The sequence below is a fragment of the Bos indicus x Bos taurus genome, chromosome 1, assembly GCF_003369695.1.
Source record: "Bos indicus x Bos taurus breed Angus x Brahman F1 hybrid chromosome 1, Bos_hybrid_MaternalHap_v2.0, whole genome shotgun sequence".
NCBI classification, from domain to species: domain Eukaryota; kingdom Metazoa; phylum Chordata; class Mammalia; order Artiodactyla; family Bovidae; genus Bos; species Bos indicus x Bos taurus.
Window position 1 is genome coordinate 110,154,054 of NC_040076.1, and position 27,696 is coordinate 110,181,749.

The 27,696-nt window shown below is 37.3% G+C and overlaps 1 protein-coding gene across 1 annotated transcript in view; it reads right to left on the bottom strand.

Moving 5' to 3' along the window:
* LEKR1 (leucine, glutamate and lysine rich 1) overlaps positions 1-27,696 on the bottom strand; it is a 213,809-nt gene that overhangs the window by 150,277 nt on the left and 35,836 nt on the right. Inside the window, exon 3 of the mRNA XM_027542832.1 lies at positions 2,755-2,874. Coding sequence (XP_027398633.1) covers positions 2,755-2,874 — 120 coding nt within the window. The remainder of the gene's footprint in view (positions 1-2,754; positions 2,875-27,696) is intronic.

Below are 27,696 nucleotides of genomic sequence, written 5' to 3' on the forward strand. Positions count from 1 at the left end.
TAGAGATTATAAGCTCCTTTTCTTTATCCACAGCAAACTCAAAGTTTTATGTTCTAGTAGATACTTTTTAAATAATCAGAAAACTAGTTTAAAATGAGCCTTTAGTAAGGCAACAAAATCACTGAACTCTACAAGTTTGGGTTTGATTTTATTTCCATCTGACTGCTTTTTCCCATGCAATGTACCTACTACTAAGAGCATTAATAAAACCAGTAATTACATTTATTCATCAGTCACAAACTTTTATTTACATCGTGTCTAGTTATATGGTTACTTTCAAAATTTCTAGTGTGCTACTTTTTAAAATAAATCAGATCCAATACTCCCAATTTGTGATCTTTTAGCTTTCATAAGGAAATGGCAACCCACTCCAGTATTCTTGCCTGGAGAATTCCGTGGACGAGCCTGATGGGCTACAGTCCATGGGGTTACAAAAAATCGGACACAACTAAGTGACTTTCACTTTCATATAAAAATCATAGATATTTTGAAAACATTTGAAAAAATAAGCAGTAAAATGATGACAAAATTAGAACACAATAAAAATAGCATTTAAAGATGTATAAGTTTTTTCAAGAATTTAAAATACTACAAATTACATGTAAAATGTAAATAATAAAGACTAGCTGTATCAATCCATAATGTCCATAGTATTCTGAAGCAGCATTAATTATCTAATTTAGTCCTAGTCTAACCTTTGAAATGTAGTCAATCCTGCCATCCATAATGGCATTTGTGCATTAAAAAAATGGATTTCCCTAGCAGACTTGGGCCAAAGCTATTGTTGGAGCCAAGATTGAATACTGATGGTGCTGACTAAAATGGAGAGTTGAGGTCACCTGGGTGGTATCCTGCTGGTTCAATATAGATTTCTAGGAAAAGGCAGAGATTTCTGATGACAAAAGTTGCCATCTGTTTTGTGAGTAGACTCATTCATTCATTCAAGCATCAGTTTTGTGTAAGGATTTAATGAAACATAGATGGTTAACAGGTTTTCACCAGACACTCCATATAAATTATTAGTCAGATCATTATTTTAACAGAAAAACATTCTTAATAATAACTAGTAGTTTGGAAAAAATAAGAACATTAAAAATGTTCACCTGGCATATTATTTTAGTCAACCTGAACCTGTGTCTTTTTGTAATATTCATTTAACTTATTCCACTTTTCTAAGAGCTAAAAGTTACTCAATTTGAAAATTAATCATTCTTTCTGATATGTGCAATATACTTAATTTTTAAAAATACTTTCCATTTTCTTTAGAATGTTGGGTTTTACCTTTAGTTATTGTAAACCCTCCAAAGATTATATAAAAACAGATTTAACACCTTTTATGTTGGAAACTTTGAAATTTAGAAGTCTGTTACTATCCAGTTAGAAAATTTCTCCATTCTATTCTTTTCATGTCACTGAACTATCAGGAGATCACGTACACCAAGAAATACCGGTCAAGAGGAGAATGAATTCATCACTGTGCTTTCATTCTAAATGTCCCTGCAAAATAAGAACAAGGTGTTTGCCTGATTTAAATGTTACTGGCAGGATTTCCCTGGTGGTCCAGTGGTTAAGAATCCACCTACCAAGGCAGAGGGCATGGGTTCTTCAATTTCTGATCTGAGAAGATCCCACATTCTTCTGAGAAACTAAGCCTATGCGCCACACACTACTGAGCTCACAACCCACAGCTACTGAAGCCCACACATGCTCTAGAGCCCTTGCTCCACAAAGAGAGAAGCCACTACAATGAGAATCACCCACGCTGCAACAAGGACTCAGCACGTGCCCCTCAGTTCAGTGCAGTTCAGTTTAGTCGCTCAGTTGTGTCCAACTCTTTGCGACCCCATGAATTGCAGCACGCCAGGCCTCCCTGTCCATCACCAACTCCCGGAGTTCACTCAAACTCGCGTCCACCGACTCACTCGAGTTGGTGATGCCATCCAGCCATCTCATCCTCTGTCGTCCCCTTCTCCTCCTGCCCCCAATCCCTCCCAGCATCAGAGTCTTTTCCAATGAGTCAACTCTTCACATGAGGTGGCCAAAGGACTGGAGTTTCAGCTTTAGCATAATTCCTTCCAAAGAAATCCCAAAGCTGATTTTCAGAATGGACTGGTTGGATCTCCTTGCAGTCCAAGGGCCTCTTAAGAGTCTTCTCCAACACCACAGTTCAAAAGCATCAATTCTTTGGCTCTCAGCTTTCTTCACAGTCCAACTCTCACATCCATACATGACCACTGGAAAGACCATAGCCTTGACTAGACGAACCTTTGTTGGCAAAGTAATGGCTCTGCTTTTCAATACGCTATCTAGGTTGGTCATAACTTTCCTTCCAAGGAGTAAGCGTCTTTTAATTTCATGGCTGCAATCACCATCTGCAGTGATTTTGGAGCCCCCAAAAATAGAGTCTGACACAGTTTCCACTGTTTCCCCATCTATTTCCCGTGAAGTGATGGGACCAGATGCCATGATCTTAGTTTTCTGAATGTTGAGCTTTAAGCCAACTTTTTCACTCTCCTCTTTCACTTTCATCAAGAGGCTTTTTAGTTCAGCCCCCCAAAAAATATAACTGGTGAAAATATTCAGTTGACATAATAGCTTAAAAAAAAGTGTTTACATGTTTTAACAACACTGTAATATTAAGCTATATAAAAACAGAAACTATATTATTAAAATGTGTTTGAATGTTTCTAAACTTAGTATTAAATGAGTGTACCTTTTCAATACTATAACTTTCCATTTTTAAGGTAATCTTACCTGAAGATTTGTGACTGTTTTTGTTTAATTTTTAACTCATGTTGCAACTGACTCAATTCTTTCTGTACCCTCTGAAATTCATCTTGGTAACTTTTTAACTTCATGCTTGCATCTTGAATCCTAAAAATATAAATAAATAACTATTATAAATCTAAATATGTCCTCATCAGTACTTTATAAAACTTTAGAACCTTTTTTTTCATTGCAGCACTACTTAAAATAGCCAGGACATGGAATATTACTCAGTCATAAAAAAGAACAAAATAATGCCATTTGCATCAACATGGATGGACCTAGAAATTTCCATACTGAGTGAAGTCAGACACAGAAAGACAAATATCATATGATATCACTTATATGTGGAATGTAAAAAAAGGGTATAAATGAACTTAGTTACAGAACAGAAGCAGAGTCATAGATATAGAAGATAAACAGTTACCAGGGAATGAGGAGGGGGAGAAATAAATTGGGAGATTGGGATTGACATATACACAGTACTATATAAAGAATATTGGGTTGGCCAAAACATTCGTTTAGGTTTTTCCGTATCATCTTAAGGAAAAACCTGAATGAACTTTTTGGCCATCTCAGTAAATAACTAATAAGAACCTAATAAGAATCTGTGTACAGCACAGGGACTTCTACTCAATACTCTTAATGTTATACTGGAAAATAATACTTAAAAATGAGTTCAGTTCAGTTTAGTTGCGCAGTCGTGTCCGACTCTTTGCGACCCCATGAATCACAGCACACCAGGCCTCCCTGTCCATCACCAACTCCAGGAGTTCACTCAAACTCATGTCCATCGAGTCGGTGATGCCATCCAGCCATCTCACCCTCTGTTGTCCCCTTCTCCTCCTGCCCCCAATCCCTCCCAGCATCAGGGTCTTTTCCAATGAGTCCACTCTTCACATGAGGTGGCCAAAGTACTGGAGTTTCAGCTTTAGCATCATTCCTTCCAAAGAAATCCCAGGGCTGATCTCCTTCAGAATGGACTGGTTGGATCTCCTTGCAGTCCAAGGGACTCTCAAGAGTCTTCTCCAACACCACATTTCAAAAGCATCAATTCTTCGGTGCTCAGCTTTCTTCACAGTCCAACTCTCAAATCCATACATGACCACTGGAAAAACCACAGCCTTGACCAGATGGACCTTTGTGGATTTATGTATATGTACAACTGATTCATTTTGCTGTACACATGAAACTAACACAAGATCATAAATCAACTATACTCCAATAAAAATTTTTAAAAATTAAATCCACTTTTAATAAAAATAAAAGGAGAAAACTATGCCTCTTTTATAGGCAAAGTGAATATATAGATAAAGTATACAGAGAAACATGCTGCTGCTGCTGCTGCTAAGTTGCTTCAGTCGTGTCTGACTCTGTGCGACCCCAGAGACAGCAGCCCACCACGCTCTGCCATCCCTGGGATTCTCCAGGCAAGAACACTGGAGTGGGTTGCCATTTCCTTCTTCAATGCATGAAAGTGAAAAGTGAAAGTGAAGTCGCTCAGTCATGTCCAACTCTTCGCAACCCCATGGATTTCAGCCTCCCAGGCTCCTCTGTCCATGGGATTTTCCAGGCAAGCTTACTGGAGTGGGTTGCCATTGCTTTCTCCAGAGATACATGCCAAATAGCCATTATCCCTGGGGACAGAGTAGAACTCACAGGCAGGAGAAATGCAACAAATATTGAAGGGAAGCATAACTTGTACTCTTTATCTTTTGTATTGTTTGAATTTTTGCAATGAAGATGTATTTTTACTTGAAATACTAATTAAAATGTACCTAAACAAATAGTTTAACTTTTATCAAAGTAATATATGTTAAATGTCAAATATTACTGAGTTAGAAAAAATATTAATCATTTGCTTTTACCCCAATTTTTACTGCCAAAAATAATTACTTTCAACTTTTTTCTTCTTGTATTTACCTCTACATTATTAAATAACATACTTACACTGTTATTTCTTAAATTTCATTTTAGATATTACCTAGTGAATTACAAATCAGTTAAGCTCTGGTTCTGCTACTTAACTGAGACCTGAATATGATGACTTAAATATACAGAAGTATATTATCTTACATAAGATGAACGTATTGGTAGCCAGTCCAATGCTGATATATGATAGCTTGAATGTATCATCACAGCCCCAGGATCCTTTCAACTCTCTTGTCTACTATGATTGGTGTGTGTTCATTATTCTCATAGTCTATGATAATGGCAAAAACACTGACCATTACTTTCCTATTCCAGACCACCAGCAGCAGAAGGCTCCTCAGTCCCTTTCAAGGAGATTTCCTGGAAGTACCTCTGTATACCTCTCCTGAACCTAAATATCTGACTGTACCTAGCTGAAAGTGAATCTGAAAAATGTAATGTTTTAACTGGAAAGATTAACCATCAGATATATCCATAATTCTATTACAAAGGAAGGAAGGAGAATGTATGTTGGGATGGGTAGCTTGCAGTCTCTAACACAATCCTAAAAAGAATTAACTCTCCTGTACATACCTACACGCCTACAGAGATATATACATATGCACACACACTACACGCACACACGTACACCACATGCACACAGACAGAGCCTTCTTTCCCTCATCCTCCCAATACAGTTAAAATAATCTTTCTATCTAGTGTTGATGTTATTCTTCACTAGTGCGTTACATGTTATGCCATGATCACATTTTTTTCTTTACCGTATGTTTATTTTTATATAATCCAGTATTTTTTAACTTTTTTTAAATTATGAAAGTATGACAACATATTTACAGGAGACTTGGAAAATACAGGACAAGGTTATATATAACCAATGTCCCTTACATCTCCTGCATTGGCAGGGGTGGAGCAGGAAAAATTTAAGATGAGTCTAGTACATTTTATGATGCCTGAAAGTAAGGAAGAGTTCAAGGGAAGACAGAGGCATTTTGAAAGGGCACAGGTGCCATGTGAAAGAGCTCCTAATGGATGAACTGGAACGACTGAGCAACAAAATATATAACTGTAATGTTGCATTATAACCCACAAAATAAAAGTAAATGAATCCATATTGACATTTTTTTTTTTAGGTTGTGATTTTATTTTATTTTTAAACTTTACATAATTGTATTAGTTTTGCCAAATATCAGAATGAATCCGCCACAGGTATACATGTGTTACCCATCCTGAACCCTCCTCCCTCCTCCCTCCCCATACCGTCCCTCTGGGTCGTCCCAGTGCACTAGCCCCAAGCATCCAGTATCGTGCATCGAACCTGGACTGGCATCTCATTTCATACATGATATTTTACATGTTTCAATGCCATTCTCCCAAATCTTCCCACCCTCTCCCTCTCCCATATGGAATTTAGAAAGATGGTAACATATTGACATTAACAAATAATTTAATAGTTAAATAGGAGAGAAGAAACAGTTGTTCCTTACAGAAAAACTCCAATTAAAAAATATAGAAGGAATGAGAAAAAGAAAAAGCATTAGACAAGAACAATAATAACTGTTGTAAGCAAAATCTATGGTAAAAAGTAGGTGAAAGTTTAAGGAGAAATAGAATATTTGAATATTCTCAAAGTTATTTCTGAGAATATTATTAATTATAATTAACTAACATTTATTAATTATAAAGGGAAAAATGATAATTTTTCAATGGAGGAAGCTGGAAACACCACCTTAGCCAAGTGATCAAGGTTTAACAACATCTGCAAAAAAACATATTGAGGTTATATACACTTTGACTTGATACACTGGAAAGGGCACATCATTTCTGTAGTATTCTTGCTAAAAAATTAATACTGTCTATAAAACTATGGGTAAACATCAGACAAACCCAAATTGAGGGGATTCTACAAACAATTGACCAGTTCTCTTCAAAAACCTCCAGTCACAAAAGACAAAGAAAGACTGAGGAACTGTCACAGATCAAAGAAGATTAAAAGATACGAGGTCTAAATGCAATCAGTCTAAATTCAATTTGACCCCAAATTGAATTGTGACTGGAAAAAAGATGTCAGTGGAAAAATTGATAAAATCAAATAAAATCTGTAGGTTAGTTAATAGTATTATACCAATGCTAATTTCTTAATTTTTATAATTGTACCACATTGACGGAACGTGTTAACATTGGAGGGGCTTGGTATAGTGCTGTACTATTTTTGCAACTTTCTATAAGTCTAAAATTATTTCAAAATAAAAAGTTATAAAATGACTTGTATATATGTAATGAATAATTTGTACATGTGAATGTATCTGTGTTACAAACTATGTTGTAAAAAGGTGGATATACATTAAATTTTAGAAGTTATGCAATTTTTATATAACAAAAATGAAACACCTTCATGGTCAATATTAGAGAAACATTAAGTAACCTATGTTCCTATGGAATACTATATTTTAAAAAAAGAATGAAGTAGATCTTTATGTCCTGGCATGGAAAGAATGCCAAGACTTAACAAGAAAGAAAACAAAAAGCAAGTTGTAACTTACAGGTCAACAAGAGTTTCCAAACACTCCTTGTGTGAATGTAAATTGCACAACTACTTTGACTAAATAGTAGGACCTATGAAACCTGGCCATATGCATAATGCCATGACCCAGAATTTCCACACCTGGTACATATCCAATAGAAAAATGTGCTTAAATGTTTACCAAATACATGCATACAAATGTTCATGGCAGCACTGATTTTAACAGCCCCAAAGTGTGAACAGCCAAATGCTTATTCATAGCAGAATAGATAAATCCATCATGGTATATTCATACCATGGAAAACTGAATAGCAATAAGAATGAACGAACAGCAGTTACCCATAACAAGATGGGATGCATCTCGCAAACATAATGCTAAGTAAAGAAAATTAGGCAAAAGAATACACACCCTATTATTCCATTTACATAAAGTTCAAAAATAGGCAAAATTAATCCATGGTGTTATAAGTCAAGGCTAGTTTCCTTTAAGTAGATGACTGAGATAAGTACAAGAGGGCTTCTAGGGGGATGTCAATGTTCAGTTTCATGATCTGGGTGCTGATTACATGAGAAATTCACTTTGTGAAATTTAGTTTTAGCTGTACATGTATTATTTGTGCATTTTTCTCTTATATATGTTATAATAACTGTAAATGGAGTATAACCTTTAAAATTATATAAAAATTTAAATTCTTTTAAAAAGCCCATTGCAGCTATTAAGATTTACCCAGAAAATAATTCTAGGACTTCCCTGGTGGTTCAGTGGATGGGAGTCCACCTGCCAATGCAGGAGACACAGGTTGGATCACTGGTCCAGGAAGATTCCACATGCCACAGAGCAACTCAGCCTGTGAACCACAACTACTGAGCCTGAGGTGTAGAGCCCACGAGCCACAACTACTGAGCCTGTGTCCTGCAACTACTGAAGACTGTGTGCCTAGAGACTGTACTCCACAACGAGAGAAGCCACCATAACAAGAAGCACGCACACCACAGTGAAGAGTAGCCCCCACCCCACTCACCGCAACTAGAGAAAGCCGACACACACAAAAAGGACAGCAACAAACACCCAGCACAGCCAAAAACAATACATATTTTTTAAAAGAACTTGAAGATTTTACAAACATTTTCCTATTTGTAATTAGGAAAAAAATACACATTAAAACTTTATAACATCATATTCCCCAAATGAATATTACTTGTAAATCACATCTCAAGCCCTCTGACAACACTCCCTGATAAGTTAGGTCACATTAGTTCACTCTGTTTTGTCTTTGCTAATGCTACTTTACTTCTTTCAATCAAACTGATGTGGCTAAAAATGACATTCATGAAAGGTATTAATGTTCACTTTTATTGTATATATTAAGTTTATGAAATAAATAATTCATAAAATATTGTAATCCAATATGTACTATGCAAGCACATGGTTTTCTCTAAGAGTCATAATACTGCATGGAATTTGAACACTATGTTGACTGATGTGAGGACATGCTTTGTCTAGTCAGAGGGTGTTCCTGAAAACAGCTAAGACCAACAGCATGTTGTAGTGGACAGAGTCCTGTACTGGGAGTTAGATGACTTGTATTATAACCCTCTTGCCAATGCAACCATGAGAACACCACAGTCATTACCCTTATCTATTTTCCAGTTTTTCCCTTAGCCAACTTGATTAAAATGGATTGTGGTAAGAATCCCAGAGTTCTAAAACAAATTTGGGAAAGGTATTATTGTCTCTTCTTACATACTTTCATTTGGATCATTATCGGCATTATTCATAATGAGAATATTCTAAAGGAAAATACTTTTAAATGTCCTTTTAACTTCCCTCCATTCTGTAGTCAAATGCTCTAGAAAAGACAACAAGAAAGCCAATCACATCATCAGGTATTTTACCACTTGAAGCCTAAACTTCTTTTTGTCAAGCTCTTGGCTTGAAGAATTCACTTATTTTTAGTCTTTCCATCAAACTGGTTTTGCAGCAATTTGAGATGACAGATGGAAGTTCAAGGTATGAAAAAATTAGAGTGGAGGATTTTCAGGATTGTGTCCTACCAAGACCTGACAGGCAAAGGCATCTAACTATCAAGGGGAAAATTAGAATCGCAACAGAGAAATCAATCAAAACAAGATAGTACTTCAAGAGTTCTTGGGAAATGGATTTTAGACATTGACATATGACTACCAGAAGTGGCTGCTGTAACCACTCTATTGGAATCAATCACTATCTAAATGCATCCAGAAAATTACATTACCTTTCCAGAAAACAGACAATGAGAGTGGGAAGCCCACGTATGTAGGTAGGTAAATCACGTAGGATTCAATTAAACTAGAAAGAATTCTTATTTTGCAGAGAAAAGTCATAAGCACTCTGTAAAACCCCAGAGGCAGAACCCAAGCTCCTTTACCTATTATCAGGACCTTTGGCAACTTTAACAATGTGAACAAGAGATTACAGAGGATCGGAAATGTCACTAACATATAAGTTCTACTGTATAGAAGAGTAGCAATATTTAAGACAAAATTATTTGTGAACACAATTTCCTCTTGCGTGGCATTCTATTCCTTTTATTTTAAAAAATTAGTGTGATATTTATATCTTACTGCTAAAGTTCTAACTTGGTTATCAAAATATATTCTTCTGCCAAAGCAGTTTTACTTTTATCCTGAAGAATCATTACCCTGGTTCAATTCAGTCACTCAGTCGTGTCCGACTCTTTGCGAGCCCATGGACTGCAGCACAGCAGGCTTCCCTGTCCATCACCAACTCCTGGAGCCTACTCAAACTCATGTCCATCAGCTGGTGATGCCATCCAACCATCTCAAGCTCTGTCGTCCCCTTCTCCTCCTGCCTTCGATCTTTCCCAGCATCAAGGAGTTTTCCAATGAGTCAGTTCTTCTCATCAGGTGGCCAAAGTATTGGAGTTGCAGCTTCAGCATCAGTCCTTCCAATGAATATTCAGGACTGATTTCCTTTAGGACGGACTGGTTGGATCTCCTTGCTGTCCAAGGGACTCTCAAGAGTCTTCTCTGACATCACATTTCAAAGCAAAAATTCTTCGGCACTCAGCTTTCTTTATAGTCCAAGTCTCACATCCATACATGACTGCTGGAAAAACCAGAGCTTTGACTACATGGACCTTTGTTGGCAAAGTAACGTCTCTGCTTTTTAATATGCTGTCTAGGTTGGTCACAGCTTTTCTTCCAAGGAGCAAGTGTCTTTTAATTACACAGTTGGAGTCACCATCTGCAGTGATTTTGTAGCCCAAGAAAATGAATTCTGTCACTGTTTCCACTGTTTCCCCATCTATTTGTCATGAAGTGATGGGACCAGATGCCATGATCTTAGTTTTTTGAACACTGAGTTTTAAGCCAGTTTTTTTCACTCTCCTCTTTCACTTTCATTAAGAGGCTCTGTAGTTCTTCTTCGCTTTCTGCCATAAGGGTGGTGTCATCTGCATATCTGAGATTATTGATATTTCTCCCAGCAATCTTGATTCCAGCTTGTGCTTTATCCAGCCCAGCATTTTGCATGATGTAGTCTGCATATAAGTTAAATAAGCAAGGTGACAATATACAGCCTTGACATACTCCTTTCCTAATGTGGAACCAGTGTATTGTTCCATGTCCAGTCCTAACTGTTGCTTCTTGACCTGCATACAGATTTCTCAGGAGGCAGGTCAGGTGGTATGGCACTCTCATTTCTTTAAGAACTGTCCACAGTTTGTCGTGATCCACACAGTCAAAGGCTTTGGCATAGTCAATAAAGCAAAAGTAGATGTTTTTTTGGAACTCTCTTGCTTTTTCGATGATCTAGCAAATGTTGGCAATTTGATCTCTGGTTCCTCTGCCTTTTCTAAACCCATCTTGAACATCTGGAGGTTCTCAGTTCACGTACTGTTGAAGCCTAGCTTGGAGAATTTTGAGCATTACTTTGCTAGCATGTGAGATGAGTGCAATTATGTAGTAGTTTGAATATTCTTTGGCATTGCCTTTGTTTGGGATTGAATGAAAACTGACCTTTTCCAGGCCTGTGGCCACTGCTGAGTTTTCCACATTTGCTGGCATATTGAATGCAGGACTTTTACAGCATCATCTTTAGGATTTTTAACAGCTCAACTGGAATTCCATTCCTCCACTAGCTTTGTTTGCAGTGATGCTTTCTAAAGCCCACTTGACTTCGCATTCCAGGATGTCTGGCTCTAGGTGAGTGATGACACCATCGTGGTTATCTGGGTCAAGAAGATCTTTTTTGTATAGTTCTTCAGTGTATTCTTGCCACCTCTTCTTAATATCGTCTGCTTCTGTTAGGTCCATACCATTTCTGTCCTTTACCGTGCTCATCTTTGCATGAAATGTTCCCTTGGTATCTCTAATTTTCTTGAAGAGATCTCTAGTTTTTCCCTTTCTATTGTTTTCCTCTATTTCTTTGCATTGATGGCTGAGGAAGGCTTTCTTATCTTTCCTTGCTATTCTTTGGAACTCTGCATTCAGGTGGATATATCTTTCCTTTTCTCCTTTGCCTTTAGCTTCTCTCTTCTTTCTCAGCTATTTGTAATGTCTTGTCAGACAACCATTTTGCCTTTTTGCATTTGTTTTTCTTGGGGATGGTCTTGATCACTGCGTCCTGTACGTCACGAACCTCTGTCCATAGTCTTCAGGCACTCTGTCTTTCAGCTCTAATCCCTTGAATCTATTTGTTACTTCTACTGTATAATCATAAGGAATTTGATTTAGGTAACACTTGAAAGGTCTAGTGGTTTTCCCTACTTTCTTCAATTTAAGTCTAAATTTGGCAATAAGGAGTTCATGATCTGAGCCACAGTCAGCTTCCGGTGTTGTTTTTGCTGACTGTATAGTACTTCTCCATCTTTGATTGCAAATAATATAATCAATGTGATTTAGGTATTGACCATCTGGTGATGTCCATGTGTAGAGTCTTCTCTTGTGTTGTTGGAAGAGGGTGTTTGCTATGACCAGTGCATTCTCTTGGCAAAACTGTTAGCCTTTGGCCTGCTTCATTATGAACAATCTTATGTTTGCCTAATTTAGAAGCTGCAAATCAGTTCCTGAATATGTTTTATTTGACTTGCAGAGTGTCTGTTTTTTTTAATGAGAACTACTTTAAAATTTGAGGGATTTTTACATAAAGATGCATATTCTCTGCTTTTCTGTAAAAATCAAGCAATTCAGAAACAACAGCCCACAATTCTGTCTCCTGGAGCAGCTGCCTCATGCAATGAACATGTGCTTTTCTGAGCACTGTAGTTCCCACCCAGCCTGTTTAATTCACTTATTCTGGGTACCTGTTTTACTCCACAGGAATTTGATTTGCCTTTCTGCCTACTTCTAAAATGAGGCCAGCTGAATGAGCCTTTGGCTACTTCAAATATTTTCTTCTTTCAAAATTACAAAAGATGGTTGTCTGTCACTCACTTGAGGAATCCTGTAGAATAAATTAATTCTATTTTTACTTTGAAAAATAAAAATGTATATACCTATCTCTATCTATATATCTATCTGTCTATCTGTCTATCTAACTAGAAAGAACATTAACAACCATAGAGGAAAAACCTAAATTTATACTGACAGTTACCAAGATATTAAAACTTGAAGGCAAGGAGAAACCATGACTGCTTCAAAATTGCAGTGGTTCCTTAATTGAAAGATTAGTTGATATCTACCCTGCTGACAGCAATTTGGCTGTCATATAGCTGGCAAGAATAGGCATTTTCATCTCCTTTCCCATGAAACAACAAACACAGTAAAACTGCAGAAAGAAATGACCAAGCACCAACTATGCAAATGGCCCAATGCAACATGCTTTACAGATGTTCTAATTTAAGCTTTTACGGTTTAGCTCCAGCTTCTCAATCTCCTTTTAGTACCAATTAAGGGATTTTTGCCTGATATTTAGCAGTTTCCTCACCATACCAAATGTTTCATTAACCCTTATTTTAGTGTTATCAAGGTGTGTTCTACAGTACGCCTCCACCACAATTAATGGTTTCATAGGAAACTATGATTGCAAAAAACAGATTTCTTTATCGTAAGACTTCTCACAGCTTTTAGTATGCTAATATGTAAAAAAAAATCACCAAAAGAAGACAGATGTAGAGTATGTTTCAAACTTAAAATCTGACCACAGAATACTTCTTTAGTAATATTTCTCAGGAATCCCTTTGAACATACTTTGAGGGTGTTCTATTTTCAGTATTAATAACCATTCTATGTGATAACTTTTTATTTAAAGTAATGTTCATTTCAATAGAGTGTCAGAACACATCCACGAAAGGCAGAAAGTCGACCAGATCAGCGGGTACTCCCAACAAGAACAGAGATTCTTCTTTCCTTACTGAGCCCTGAAAAGGACTCACATCTGGCCACATAAGCTGTCCCCTTCAGAGGGACTCCTGCCCAGGAGGTATTCTGCTCCATTAAAGACTTCCTTCTCCTACACAATATTTCAGGGATTGTCTCAGGCTCGGCTCTACAAGCTTTCTTGATAACAAAGTGGTTTCCAACTCCAGACCCTTTTTTTCATCTCTAAGTTCACCCTTGATCCACTGCTTTCAACTTAGACTCCTTGGGCAGGCCAATGAGCCAAATCCTGTTCCTAACCTGCAGGACACAACTGGGGCACATTCACTACCCAAAAACCAATTTTCTACCCCAAACCTAGACAATTTATTTGATTTTCAAAGAAGAGTGATAGTACTGCACTTAAGGATGCTGTTCCTATAATCTTGGTGAAGTTGAATGTTAATATTTTGATTATTAATGATCAGTAAGGCCAATCCACTGTTTACCCATCTATTTCCCATGAAGTGATGGGACCGGATGCCATGATCTTTGTTTTCTGAATGTTGAGCTTTAAGCCAACTTTTTCACTCTCCACTTTCACCTTCATCAAGAGGCTTTTGAGTTCCTCTTCACTTTCTGCCATAAGGGTGGTGTCATCTGCATATCTGAGGTTATTGATATTTCTCCCAGCAATCTTGATTCCAGCTTGTGCTTCTTCCAGTCCAGCGTTTCTCATGATGTACTCTGCATATAAGTTAAATAAGCAGGGTGATAATATACAGCCTTGACATGCTGTGATTCATGGGGTCGCGAAGAGTTGGACACGACTGAGCGACTGAACTGAACTGAAGGCCAATCCAAAAGACACGTGAAGGGACCTAGTGAACAGTATATTCTCATACCCACAAGTTATCCCATAGTTAAATTCACAAAGTCTGATCTATCTGATTTTCAGATTATTTCCCAAGAGGCCCATGCCATGAACTTCAAGATTTATGAATAAAAATTAAGAGCCAAAGAAGGTTTGTCCAATGCTAGTTCTTCACCATGATCTTGAATACAAAACTACATTATTTTAGACTTCTCTACTCTCCAAAATTTAGAACCTGAAACCTCCCCTGACAGCAAAGGCATAGTTAGAATTCCAGAGCCCCTCAGTAACGGAGATTCTCCTATATATCTTGATCTTACAAGGCTCCAGTATCCCACAAAGGGCTCTACTGAAAAACAGAAGCCGACTAAGGAAGACCTCTTGAAAGTTTTTGAATAGCTACTTTACTGCAAACAGGAAGCTATCATTAGCGGACCTGAGGCACTTCAAACAACCTGACCATCAAACCAGGCTAAATATTAGCAATAATTCTCTCCACTCAGTCTCATCTATTCATTTATTCATTTATCAAAAAACTTCAGTTAATTCAGAAGACTTGCTGGTTGGTTAACTGGCACTAAAGGTTAAGTACTATAACAGCAGGCATGCATAGAATTTTATGTAAGCACAGAGAAGAATTCAGTCAAGGAAGTTATATTGGTAAAAGATGAATTAGGGTTAGTGTAGGGCAGAGGAGGGCCTAACAAGCGAGGAATTGCAGAAGGGTATTAGCCAAACCAGAGAAGCTTGAGAGAAGAGCATATTCTGGTTAATTCTTGGTGGTTCCTGTGGAGTGAAAACAATTAAGAGCAAACTGAAGATCATGTGAGCCATGTTATGGAATGTACACTTTTCCCTCAGTGCTAGAGGGCACTGGAGGATTTGAGGCAGGAATCAGATTTGCCTTTTAGAAAGACTGTTCTGTCAGAAGTCACTAAGAAACTTGCACAGAGACTGAAATTCAGGAACATGTGAGGAGAACCCTCGCCTCCTATCAGTCCTCTCCTTTAGAATCTTGTTTCGCCTATACAGTTCAACTTATAGATGTTTTCACTGATTGAGAGCATCAGTCAGTGCTTACTCTACTTCACAACTATTGCCATGTGATTCCCCCACTTAGAGACTCGACTCCTGCCCTCAAGCCTTTCCCCTCCCTCCTCTCTCTCCTGCTTGTTTCCTAACACCGATTCTGACTCCAGGCCTGAGTTCAATAGAATTAAAGACTTGAATGTAAAATGTGAAAACATAAAACTCCTAGAAGAAAACATAGTGGTAACCTCATTGCATTAGTCTTAGCCATGTTTTTGTGCACCTGTCTCCAAAAGCAAGGGAAACAAAAACAAACATAAACCAATGGGGACTATGTTAAATTAAAAAGCTTCTGCACAGTGAAGGAAACTATCATCAAATTGACAAAAAAAAAAAAAAAACCTATGGATGAAGAGAAAAATACTTGCACATCATATATCCAATAAGGGGTTAATTTCCAAACTATATAAGAAATCCATACAACTCAATCTCAAAAAACAAATAACCTGATTTATAAATGGACAAGAGACTTGAACAGACACTTTTCCAAAGAAGACATACAAATAAGTCAATAGGTATACGAAAAGGTGCTCAGTATCACTAATCATCGGGGAAATGCAAATCAAAACTACAATAAGGTATCACCTCTGTTGACTGAAAAAAAATGCACAACATGAGAGTTGTGAGTTAAGTTTTATTTGAGGACTATAGCCCAGGAGACAGCATTTCAGCTTTGAGAAACGGCTCCAAAGAGGTAGCGGGGAAGGTCAGTATATACGTGATTTTGGTACATGCAATCATCCTCATATTATTTTGCAAAAGATTTCTGCTAGTCTTGTGAATATTACGAGGAGCAGATGTCACCATGAAGGATTTGACTGCTTTTCTAGATATTTGGAGATGCAAGAATTGGGTTCATAAAATTGTCTCCTGAAAGTATCTATCTCCTGTTCCACCAGTTTTTCTCAGAGCACAGAGTGCATCATTCCTGATCTCCATACTGAACTCCTTTCGGGGGTATTGAAGGTCAACAGCTGCAGTGGCTCATAATTTGATTCTTGTTGAGGTAGATGGCAAGCACCAATTTGTAGGTGACTCTTTATACCTGTTAGAATGGCTATTATCAAAAAGACAAGGAATAACAAATATTGGAGAGGATGTGGAGAAAGGGGAACTTTCATATTCTTTTGGTGGGACTATAAGCTGGTGCAGCCACTATGGAAAACAGAAAGGAGATTCCTCAAAAAATTAAGAATACAACTACCACATGACCCAGCTATTCCACTTCTGGGTATTTATCCAAAGAACACAAAAACACTAATTCAAAAAGATAAATGCAGCCCTGTGTTTACTACAGTATTATTTACAATAACCAAGATATAGAAACCACCTAAGTGTCCACTGAAGGATAAACAGATAAAGAAGCTGTGGTATGTACACTCAATGGACTACTACTCAACAACTAAAAGGATGAAATCCTACCATTTTGTGACAACATGGATGGACCTTGAGGGCATTATGCCAAGTGAAATAAAAGTGGAAGTAGGTCAGTCGTGTCCGACTCTTCGCGACCCCATTGACTACACAGTCCATGGAACTCTCCAGGCCAGAATACTGAAGTGGGTAGCCTTTCCCTTCTCCAGGGGATCTTCTCAACCCAGGGATCGAACTCAGGTCTCCCATATTGCAAGCAGATTCTTTACCAGCTGAGCCACAAGGGAAGCCCTAAGTGAAATGCTTACGATTATGATTCCACTCATATGTGGAATATAAAACAAACAAACAAAACAAAAACTCATAGATACAGTGAACAGATTAGTGGTTATCAGAGGGGAAAGATGTTGAGGGGTGAGCAAAACAAGTAAAGGGGGTCAACTGTATGGTGATGGATGGTTACTAGATTTGTAGTGATGATCACTTTGTAGTGTACAGACATGTCAAATCATAATTCTGTTTACCTGAAACTTATATAACTTAAAAAAGGTTCTTCTGGAGTGTCACAGTATAAACAAATATAAAGATGTCTATCTAGTTTCCCATAAATACTGCACTGTGCTTTGGTAAAATAGAAACATGCTTTTAGAAAATAAATGCCCATATTCAAGGTTGCTGCCTTTTTTCTTACATACCTTCTGTCAAAGAAATGCTCTTTGATATCAGGGGTGAACTGATAATGCTGATCTCAATTAACAGCATAGAGACACCTCAGAGTTGCCTGATAAATATAATGTAATATTACAACTTAACTGACTCCAAATATACTAACGAGGAATTTCTGACAGTTGGAACAAAAGAATGCACTTTAGTTTACCTGCATTATTTATGATGGAAACATTAATTTAATAATGACTTACAACTTCAGAATAAGTACGAACTATTTACATTTAGAAGTAAGTAAAAAGTATAACATTAGGTTTGTGCTGTGTGTGTGTGCTCAGTCATGTCTGACTCTTTGTGACCCCATGGACTTCTCTGTACATGGAATTTTCCAGGCAAGAATACTAGAGTGGGTTTCCATTTCCTATTCCAGGGGATCTTCCCGACCCAGGGATAGAACCCACGTCTCTTGTGTCTCCTGAACTAGCAGGTTGATTCTTTACCAATGCTCTACCTAGAAAACCCAACATTAGGTTGCTGCTGCTGCTCCTGCTAAGTTGCTTCAGTCATGTCCGACTCTGTGCAACCCCATAGACGGCAGTCTACCAGGCTCCCCCTTAACATTAGGTTAAGGGTTAACCTAATAACCCTTAAGGGTTAATTAAATAACCCTTAACATTAGGTTAAGGGTTATTAAATCGAAGTGGTGAAGTATTAAGCACATAATGCTTTGTCATCCTGGTTTTATTATTTATATATACTCAATGAATTAAAACTGAATATGTATTAAAATTAGATTGCTTTTGGCAAATAATGCTGAATTTTGAGGTCAATTACAAACGGTGAGATTTCACTTCTCTTAATTTTGGCATTTAAATAAATGAGTTAGTTCAGTATGCTACTTTATATTGCTTTATATACAATATACAATTTATACACTATATATACAACTTATATACAATACAGTTGCCCTTGTATTGATATTAAAATGTTTATTTTTCAAAATCATCTTTTCCTACAGTTCAGAAAACTTTTATAACAATGACAACAATAACAACAAAAGTAATAAGGAACTCCACTGAGCATTTACCAAGTGCCAGACACTGTGCTTAAATATTTACATGAAACATCACAATACTCCTATGAGGTTAATTCATTACCAGCCCCATTTGACAGACAAGGGAATGAAGAGGCAGAGAGGTAAGCAAGCTGAATTAGGTCATACAACCAGCAAAGATCAAGCCAGGATTTGAACCTATCCTGCTACTGACATGGAGTTGACCATACTTTACTCTGATTTTGTGCGTGTGATTATTTATTTGCATATCACTTTGGAAGATGGATTTTTATTTGCATATTGTACTTTGACTTCTGTCTTGATTAAATTGATACTTACTGGAGATTGACAGGAATTGAGGAGTGGGAAATGGCCTTATCAAGAAAGGGAAGTGAGCTGCAGCTAAAAATGTTATGCACATGAAGGAAAGTTAAGCAGAAGATTAACTTTACACATATTCCCAAACATACTTTTTTTTTTTTTAATCCCCTCACAAAACCCAGGACTTCACAGAGGGAAAGAGTTCAGTGGTAATTCTCAAGAAACTTTATTTTCATGGGCATAAAATGTTTGCACAATCAACCCCAGTTAGTCTCTGTCTTTCAGCACCGTAAGAATTTGGCATACTGCTCCGCTCCTTTCCTCCTGAGAGAAAATACAAATGCTTGCCAAAGCACTTAATATTCTAGCTTCCACAGCAAATCTCTTTCATCTCCTTCTAACTCCTTCCAAACTGGCTTCAGATTTGGGCAAAAGAAAGGTACTGGAGGAAAGAAGCACAGGGGGTTATTGGTGTTTCTCTCTTTTTCTACTGTGACAAACAAAACATGCTCATAATTATATGAAACATATTTTTCTTTAGTATAATTCTTGCTATCAAAGCTAGAAAGCTCTCGAGCTGAGCTATGACTTCCCTCTCACAACAGTGTAAAACCGTAGGCTAATATTATAGTATAAATGAGGTACTAAATGATTGGCTTCTAACTTGTTGACAATTTTAAGTTTTACTTCCATAGCTAACTTTTTTCCTCTAAAAGTGATAGGAAACAGAGAAAATTATAACCTATTCGTCTAGATGTAAAGATATGAGTGAATAAAATATCTAGCCAAAGAAAACAATATTAATAAAGAAATCTAGGATTTAACATTTACAAGAAAATAAACTTTCTATTTCAGAAAATAAGAGTTCTAAAACAGGTTACAATAATGTTTCTTTTTACAGAGGCATGAACATAATATGTTTTTCAGCTCATATTCTAGTTTTTCATGAAGTTAAAAAAAGAAAAAGAGACAGGCTTGTGTTTGGAATATGACACTGGTAAGAAAGACCTGAAAACACTGGATAAAGTCTGACACAGAAGAACAATAATGATAAATATTCCAAGAAAAGTCTGCCTTTAACAGACACAGCTTAAGAGAAAAAAATGACAGGTTAAAAGCAAAAGATTAGAGAGAGAAAACAAATAAATCTAAGCAAAAGGAAAGGAGCAAAGAACACAGCACGTTGAGCTAGTTATCTTTCCTCAGATTAGCAGCCCCCAAGATGGCTGGATATTCTATCAATAAATAGGTATTTTTAATCATTTTATTTTTGCTACTCTCTCTGTGCCTCTCCAAAATCTTCTGACTTACTATCAAAAGAAAGCCATTAATTTCATTTCACAAATTTACTTATTTTACAAAACCAAGGTTATTAACAAAAGGATAAACAAAACATAAATCACAGATCTATACATGGCTTAGTGAAAGTGTTGTGAATTTGGCACTAGTTTTCCTGAGCCATGTTGTATTTTCAGTCTCAGCCTAAGTCTGGGATATATTCTGCTGTTAAGATTGGTCTTGCCTCCTAATGGTACACTTGCTTTTTAACTAAGTGTTGACCAACTCTTTTGTCCCTTCTCTCCTACTCCAAACTCTCCTACCTCCTTTGACCATCTCTAAATCAATAGGATTCAGTTGGATAGTTGCATTAGATGGAGAGAAAAGCTACATAAATTTAGATCGCATATTAGACAGAATCAGTTCAGTTCAGTTCAGTTCAGTTACTTGGTCGTGTCTGACTCTTCGCAACCCCATGGACAGCAGCACACCAGGCTTCCCTGTCCATCACCAACTCCGGAGCTTATTCAAACTCATGTCCATTGAGTTGGTGATGCCATCCAACCATCTCATTCTCATCATCCAGAATGTTACTAGATATAGTAACATACTGAAAATGAAGACATTCTTTCCATTCCCTCCTTGTATCATTATGTTCACTGTTATCACAACTCTTATTTGCCTGTTAATGACAGAACATGGACTGAACAACTCAAGTTTGTCAAAATAATTACAGAATGATACAAAATAAATATAAATGAATATTCAAATACTTTTCTTAAGATATACCACTAGGAAAAAATTAGAAAGTGATGAGTCATTCATGAATAAATGAGTGAATGAGTTAACCTAAATCTTTATCCATAGATTTTTATTCAAATGGCAGGGGGAGAGGCAGAAGGATTACCCTGATCCCAGCACCTTACCACAATAATTATATTCCATTTAAACTTTTTTAAAATTTTCTAGTAGAGAAAAATGATTCCAAATTAGACCAACATTAGGATTAAAGTACATATAATTATATGAGTTGTTATTTGAGTAATCTCCCTTGAGTAATAACCAGGGTATTTCTGTTAATATACCAATAAAGCAGAATATATAATCATTCAGGTTTCTCCTTTTTTTCAAGTAGTTTTCAATAGAGAATTCAGAATTCATAGGTACGATTCTGATGACCACACAAAACATCTAAAAAATAATGTGTAATATTTATGAATACTGATTTTAAATATGAAGTCTTGCTCCCTGAAAAGAAAACCAATCTACTATTTTACTAATAGATAATTTGAAAAAGAATGTTTTCCATGAAAATAAATGTGATTTTCTTTTACCTTTATCTCACATACAATATGAGTCTAAACACAAAGGATCCTGAAGAAAAAAAAAAGCTTTAAAAAGATGTATGTTAAGTTCTTCTGCATAACTGATACATTAAAAATGTATAATTACAAAATAAAATTTCTTCTTGTTCTCTTTAGCTTTAATAAATTAAAAGCTAATACCACATTTAAATATGTATTTTCCTTCTTCCCAGGCTCCTTGCCATACTCCATCTGGAATTTGGGCAAGGAAAATATCATAAATCATTTTCCATTTTTCCTCTCTCTGTTTCTCTGCTCCCTACTCTGAACTCAAGCACAGGTATTCCACAAGGCGCCAGCTGGCAGCAGGTAAAATACATTTCTCCTCTTCTGAGAGCAGAGAATGATAAAACCCAGGAGTAATCATATACAGGTGACAAAACTCAATATAAAAACTCATGTCCATTAACAGAAAAATGGAATATAAATTCTAGGAAATTGTTATGATTCAATATTTTAAATTATGTTTGAATGATGTGCTTTCCAATGTGTCATTGACATTCATCTGAAACATGTAGAAGCAAAGTGAGAGTATCTTTCACAGCAATCTAAGCATTTATCTGGGTACAAATATTAAAGCATTCAGCATGAGTGAGGTTGCCTGCTGAGACAGAAACTGAAATGCCAGGAGGCATATTAAGAGCCATTGTAAATGATGCAATTCGTGGCAGACAGCCATTTAGAAGCCTACATGCATTTACTGTTAACAGAAAACAGAAGTGGCAGCAAGAGATATACTGTTCCATTTCTCCATTCTTGACATGAATATCATTTATAATACAGAACATCACATATGCCTGAGTACCTTCCAGAAAACACTTCTATGTTATGTACAGTGGTAAAATAAAAATGAAATACATTACAAAAACCATGGCTTCATGATTAATATCATACATCTCAATCACTCAGCAAATTAGCAAATACCTCCCATACACTCAGGTGGCACAGTGGTAAAGAATCCACCTGCCAATGCAGGAGACACGAGATGTGGGTTCAATCCCTGGGTCGAAAAGATACCCTGGGGTAGAAAATGGCAACCCATCCAGTATTCTTGCATGAACAATCCCATGGACTGCAGCCTGTCAGGCTCCTCTGTCACAGTCAGACATGAGTGACTAAGCACGCAGGCCCATGTATCCACCACTAGGTACTAGGTCCTATGGGTTATTCAGAGGGAGATAAAGACAGTTACTGCCCTCAAGGACTTTGACATATTAAAAGGCAAGACTTAAGGACAACCATCAACAAAAACATAAAATAAGACAGTACCTACTCTACTGTTAAATGATTTGTTTGAAAATATAAGTACTATATTATAGACTTCTGCACAACAAAGGAAACCATAAATAAGACAAATGACAATCTTCAGAATAAGAGAAAATATTTGCAAATGAAGTAACAGACAAAGGATTAATCTCCAAAATATATAAACAGCACATGGGCTCAATATCAAAAAAACAACCCGATCAAAAAAATGGGCAGAAGAGTTAAATAGACATCTCTCCAAAGAAGACATACAGATGGCCAAGAGGCACATGAAAAGATGCTCATCATCACTCATTATTAGAGAAATGTAAATCAATACTACAATGAAGTATCTTCTTATACCAGTCAGGAAGACCATCATCAAAAAGTCTACAAACAATAAATGCTGGAGAGGGTGTGGAGAAAAAGGAACCCTCCTACACTGTTGGTGGGAATGTAAATTGATACAGCCATTGTATAGAACAGTATGGAGATTCCTTAAAAAACTAAACAAAGAACTACCATATGACCCAGCAATTCCACTACTGGGCATGTGAAAGTATTAGCCACTTAGTCGTGTCTGACTTTGCAACCCCATGGATTATAATCCACTAAGCTCCTCTGTCCATGGAATTCTCCACGCAAGAATACTGGAGAGGATTGACATTTCCTTCTCCTGAGGATCTTCCCGACCCACAGATTGAACCTGGATCTCATACACAGCAGGCAGACTTTAGCATCTGAGCCACCAGGGAAGCCCTACTGCTGAGCATATATCCTGAGAAAACATTAACTCAAAGAGATACATGTACCCCAATGGTCATCACAGCACTATTTACACAAGTCAGGTCATGGAAGCAACCCAGATGTCCATCAGCAGATGAATGAATAAAGATGTGGTACATATATGCAATAGAATATTACTTAGCCATAAAAAGGAATGAAATTGAGTCCCTTGTGATGTGGATAAATTAGAGCCTTGTCATAAAGAGTGAAGTTAAGTCAGAAAGAGAAAAACCAATATCACTAATGCACATATATGGAATCTAGAAAAATGGTAGTGATGAACCTATTTTCAGGGCAAGAACAAAGATGCAGATGAAGAGAATGGACTTATGAACAAAGCAGGGGAAGAAGAGGAGGGGCAAACTGAGTGAGTAGCATTTACATATGACATATATACACTACCATGTGTAAAATAGATGGCTAATGGGAAGCTGCTGTATAACACAGGGAGCTCAGCCTGGGGCTCTGTGACAACCTAGAGGGATGAGGGTGGGGTGAGAGGGAGGCTCAAGAGGGAGGGGATATATGTATACTTATGGCTGATTCACATTGTTGTATGGTAGAAACCAACACAACATTGTAAAACAATTATCCTCCAATTAAAAATAAGTAAAAAAAAACCAAGTAGATGGGAATGTGATGATATCTATGGTGGCAAGGAGCAGGATGAATGACTGTACACTATCAACCTTGGTTAACAGACACAGAAAGGGAAAAAAAGGTGAGAGAAGTGAAACAGAACCAAATTGCTGCCAGGCACAGAGTAATGTGTGTATCATGCCTGTGAAGTAGCTATTTCTCTGACCATTTTATAAATGAAGAATCAAAAGCACAAAAAGAAGGAATCCTCTGGCACTCCAGTGATTAGGACTTGGCACTTTTACTTCTGAGAGCCCAGGTTCAACACCTAGCTGGCGAACAAAGATCCCACAAGCCACACAAAAAAAAGCTATATGCTAAAAGTACAAAAAGATTATGAGGCAGGCAAGGCCGGGGGTTAAACGATAGCTGAGCCTCTACTGTCTGTACAATATCATACACTGCTTCCCTTCCTTTATTCTTGTCCCACTAGGATTTAGTCCAATAAAAACTGTATTTTGTATTATAACGATAACTAATTTTAAGTAAGGGAAATTAAAGGGGAAAAGATAAATAGAAGGGATACTGAATGTCTGGGACAGAAACTCTACAGAGTAAATTAAAAGCTTGAGGGGAAAAAAGCTCTCCTTTAAAAACACAAAGCAGGAAGAAGTGTACCTTATTTTGGTAACCATGTTGCTATAGTAACAACATGATGATACACAGAAGAGCTTTCAAAGTTACACTGGTAATAAAAGATATACATGAATACAAAGGTCTATTAATGTTGTTGAATAAATATCAGTCTCTATAACCTTGCCAGATCTGGTAATGAGAAACCCATGTAAACATTATTTATACCAATAGTAAAAAAGAGCTGTCAAATTCTAGCATTTACTATGTGTATGTGTCCACAGAGAAAAAAGAAGAATGGAAAAGAGTATTCTCCATGCCTAAGTACTTTAGTCTGGAACACAATCTAGTGCTGGTAGAGGAGAAAAAATGGAAATATAATGAAAAGATTACCTGGTCTTAGGACTACATGGTATAAATAAAAATTGTTCAGGTTTCTCAATGTTTAAGAAATCCATAATATAAATATCAGTATAATAAATTCATATCTATACATCTAGACTAAGAGAAACATGAAATAGATGTCCAGGTTTAAATTACTTGCTAATAACACTCTGTGTCTATTGGAGTCAATTTTCAGTGGCCTGAAAAGAACCAATGCTCTTCCAAATGGTACTCAACCTTTTCTTTCCAGTGCTCCCCATGCTCACATTCCCAAATACAGTCTCATCAGTAACAGCTTCTGTTTCACTGCAGAGATTCCCACTTGGCCCCAAAAGGTAAATAAGAATCCTTGGAGAGAAATGAATGTTTGAGAAGGCCCCTAGGTATTTGAAATAATTGTCTACGTGCTGTGATTAGTCGCTCAGTCATGTCCAACTCTTTGTCTAAGAAGTATGCGCAAACAATGAGAGCTATAGTTTTCCATCAGTTCTTTGTTCTATAAAATCTTGATTACCCAAATCCATTGTCCCAAACATTTTTAACATGTATGCCTCTTATATTGTTTCCATAAACAACAGAGAATACGGTACAAGTAGAAAAAGCTGAGCCTAGATATCTTAAAGACCTTAAAAAAAAAAAAAATGGAGCTCTGGATAAGTTTCTTGAGACACTAATTTTTTCCTTCTTCGGGAATTAAAGCAAGCATGAATATGTGATTTTCTGGAGGGAAATGTAATGCACAGAGAGGGAGGCCCTGCTAGTGTCTTCTTTCTTACAACTTCCACGGCTGTTCAGTCACCAAGTCGTGGCCGACTCTGCGAACCTGTGGACTGTAGACCACCAGACTCTCTCTGTCCATGGGATTTCCCAGGCAAGAGTACTGGAGTAGGTTGCCATGTCCTTCACCAGGGGATCTTTCTGACCCAGGGATCAAACCTGGGTCTCCTGCGTCTCCTGCTTGGCAGGTGGATTCTTTACCACTGAGCCACCTGGGAAGCCCCTTCCTTACAACAGAACCTATTATTTCAGAAAGCAACAAGCCAACTCCCTGAAGTAAGTTCCCCAAACTACCCGGCAGTTGTGGGAAAGCTTCTGACCTCCTATCACAGGCACTTCCCCTGACAGCTTCTCTCTTCATATTTCTGCCTAGAAGTATACATTTGGCAGTGCAAAAGCCATCTTGAGATCATGAAGGGATCAGTATGAGACTGAAGGCCTACTCAGTGAGAAAGATGTAATGAGCGATGGAAACGGCTAGATCCCTGGTGACATTCTGAGTTGCCTACACCCCTTCTTAACTCAAGAAACAAACAAATCCTTGTTCATGTAAGCCATTTGCTGCAGAAAGTGTTACTATCTGACATAACTGGTCTATGAGGGAGGCAGTTTTGGCAGAGGAAGATGATGACTCACAAAATCTGCCACGTTTACCCTATTATCCTCTACTCCAGCCAGGTAAATCTATTCCTCCAACTGTCTTCATTTATAAACTCAGTGTCTCTACACTCTATTAATTTGATTCCAAACTGTGGGCTCTGAACCCTTGGTACCTACCTATGCCCTTTCCTTGAGCTGACTAGTCTAGACTTGACTTCTACAGCTTACCTGATTTGTGAGAATGGCCAACTATCAACAGAACTCCTAAGTCTAATTCCTTATAGACAGGCCTATCCTTTTTTTGCTCAAATTTCCATGGATCATCTCAATTTGGTGTAAGCAAGAGAAATTGAAAAGGAATTATTTAGCAGGCATGTAGTGATGCATATATCTAACTACTGACTTTTGTGAGCTAGCTATTAACATTGTTAAATTTTAAGTCATTACTTAAAAAAAAATGTTCTTAGTTACTCAGAACAATATTTAATTTTACTAAAAAATCAACCCAAGGTCACAACCAAGATGGAGTAGCTCTTCGACTCCCAAGTCCATCTCTTAACTAAAAAACCCTGATATCATATAAGACAAGCACAGCAAAACCATGAAAGGCAAAAAGAAGATGGCAGGTGGCCTACTGACTTCAAGATTTGAGAAACACCAAAGCAATGAGATTCCTGAGTTTTATTATTATCTCCCATATATCCCAGATGAGTGTTATAGAAAGTTCCAACCCAGAAACACCAACAGCCAGAGACCAAAAAAAAAAAAAAAGCTTCAAAAAAGTCTGATCAACTTAGCTGATCAGGTAAAGTGTGACTAAATAATTGAAAACAATCTTGGTAATATTCACCTTCTCAAGCCAAATATCAACTGTAAACTGTACCTCCCCAGCTCATAGTTTCAAGACAGACACAACTGAGCAGAGTTGATATTCCATACCACCACAGCCCTGCCCTATTGATGCAGGTGGTGCACTCCAAGTCTCCTGGCTGGTGTAGTATCCGTGGGGTAAGCTAGGAGCTGATCTTTCATTCCCCTCTGTAGAAGCAAGACATGCTCCAACACCCCCCACCAGGGTAGTGTCAGTGGGGTCAATGGGGAGCTGAGCCTCCACCCCCACCCTGCACCAATGAATCCGAACAAAGTAGTACAA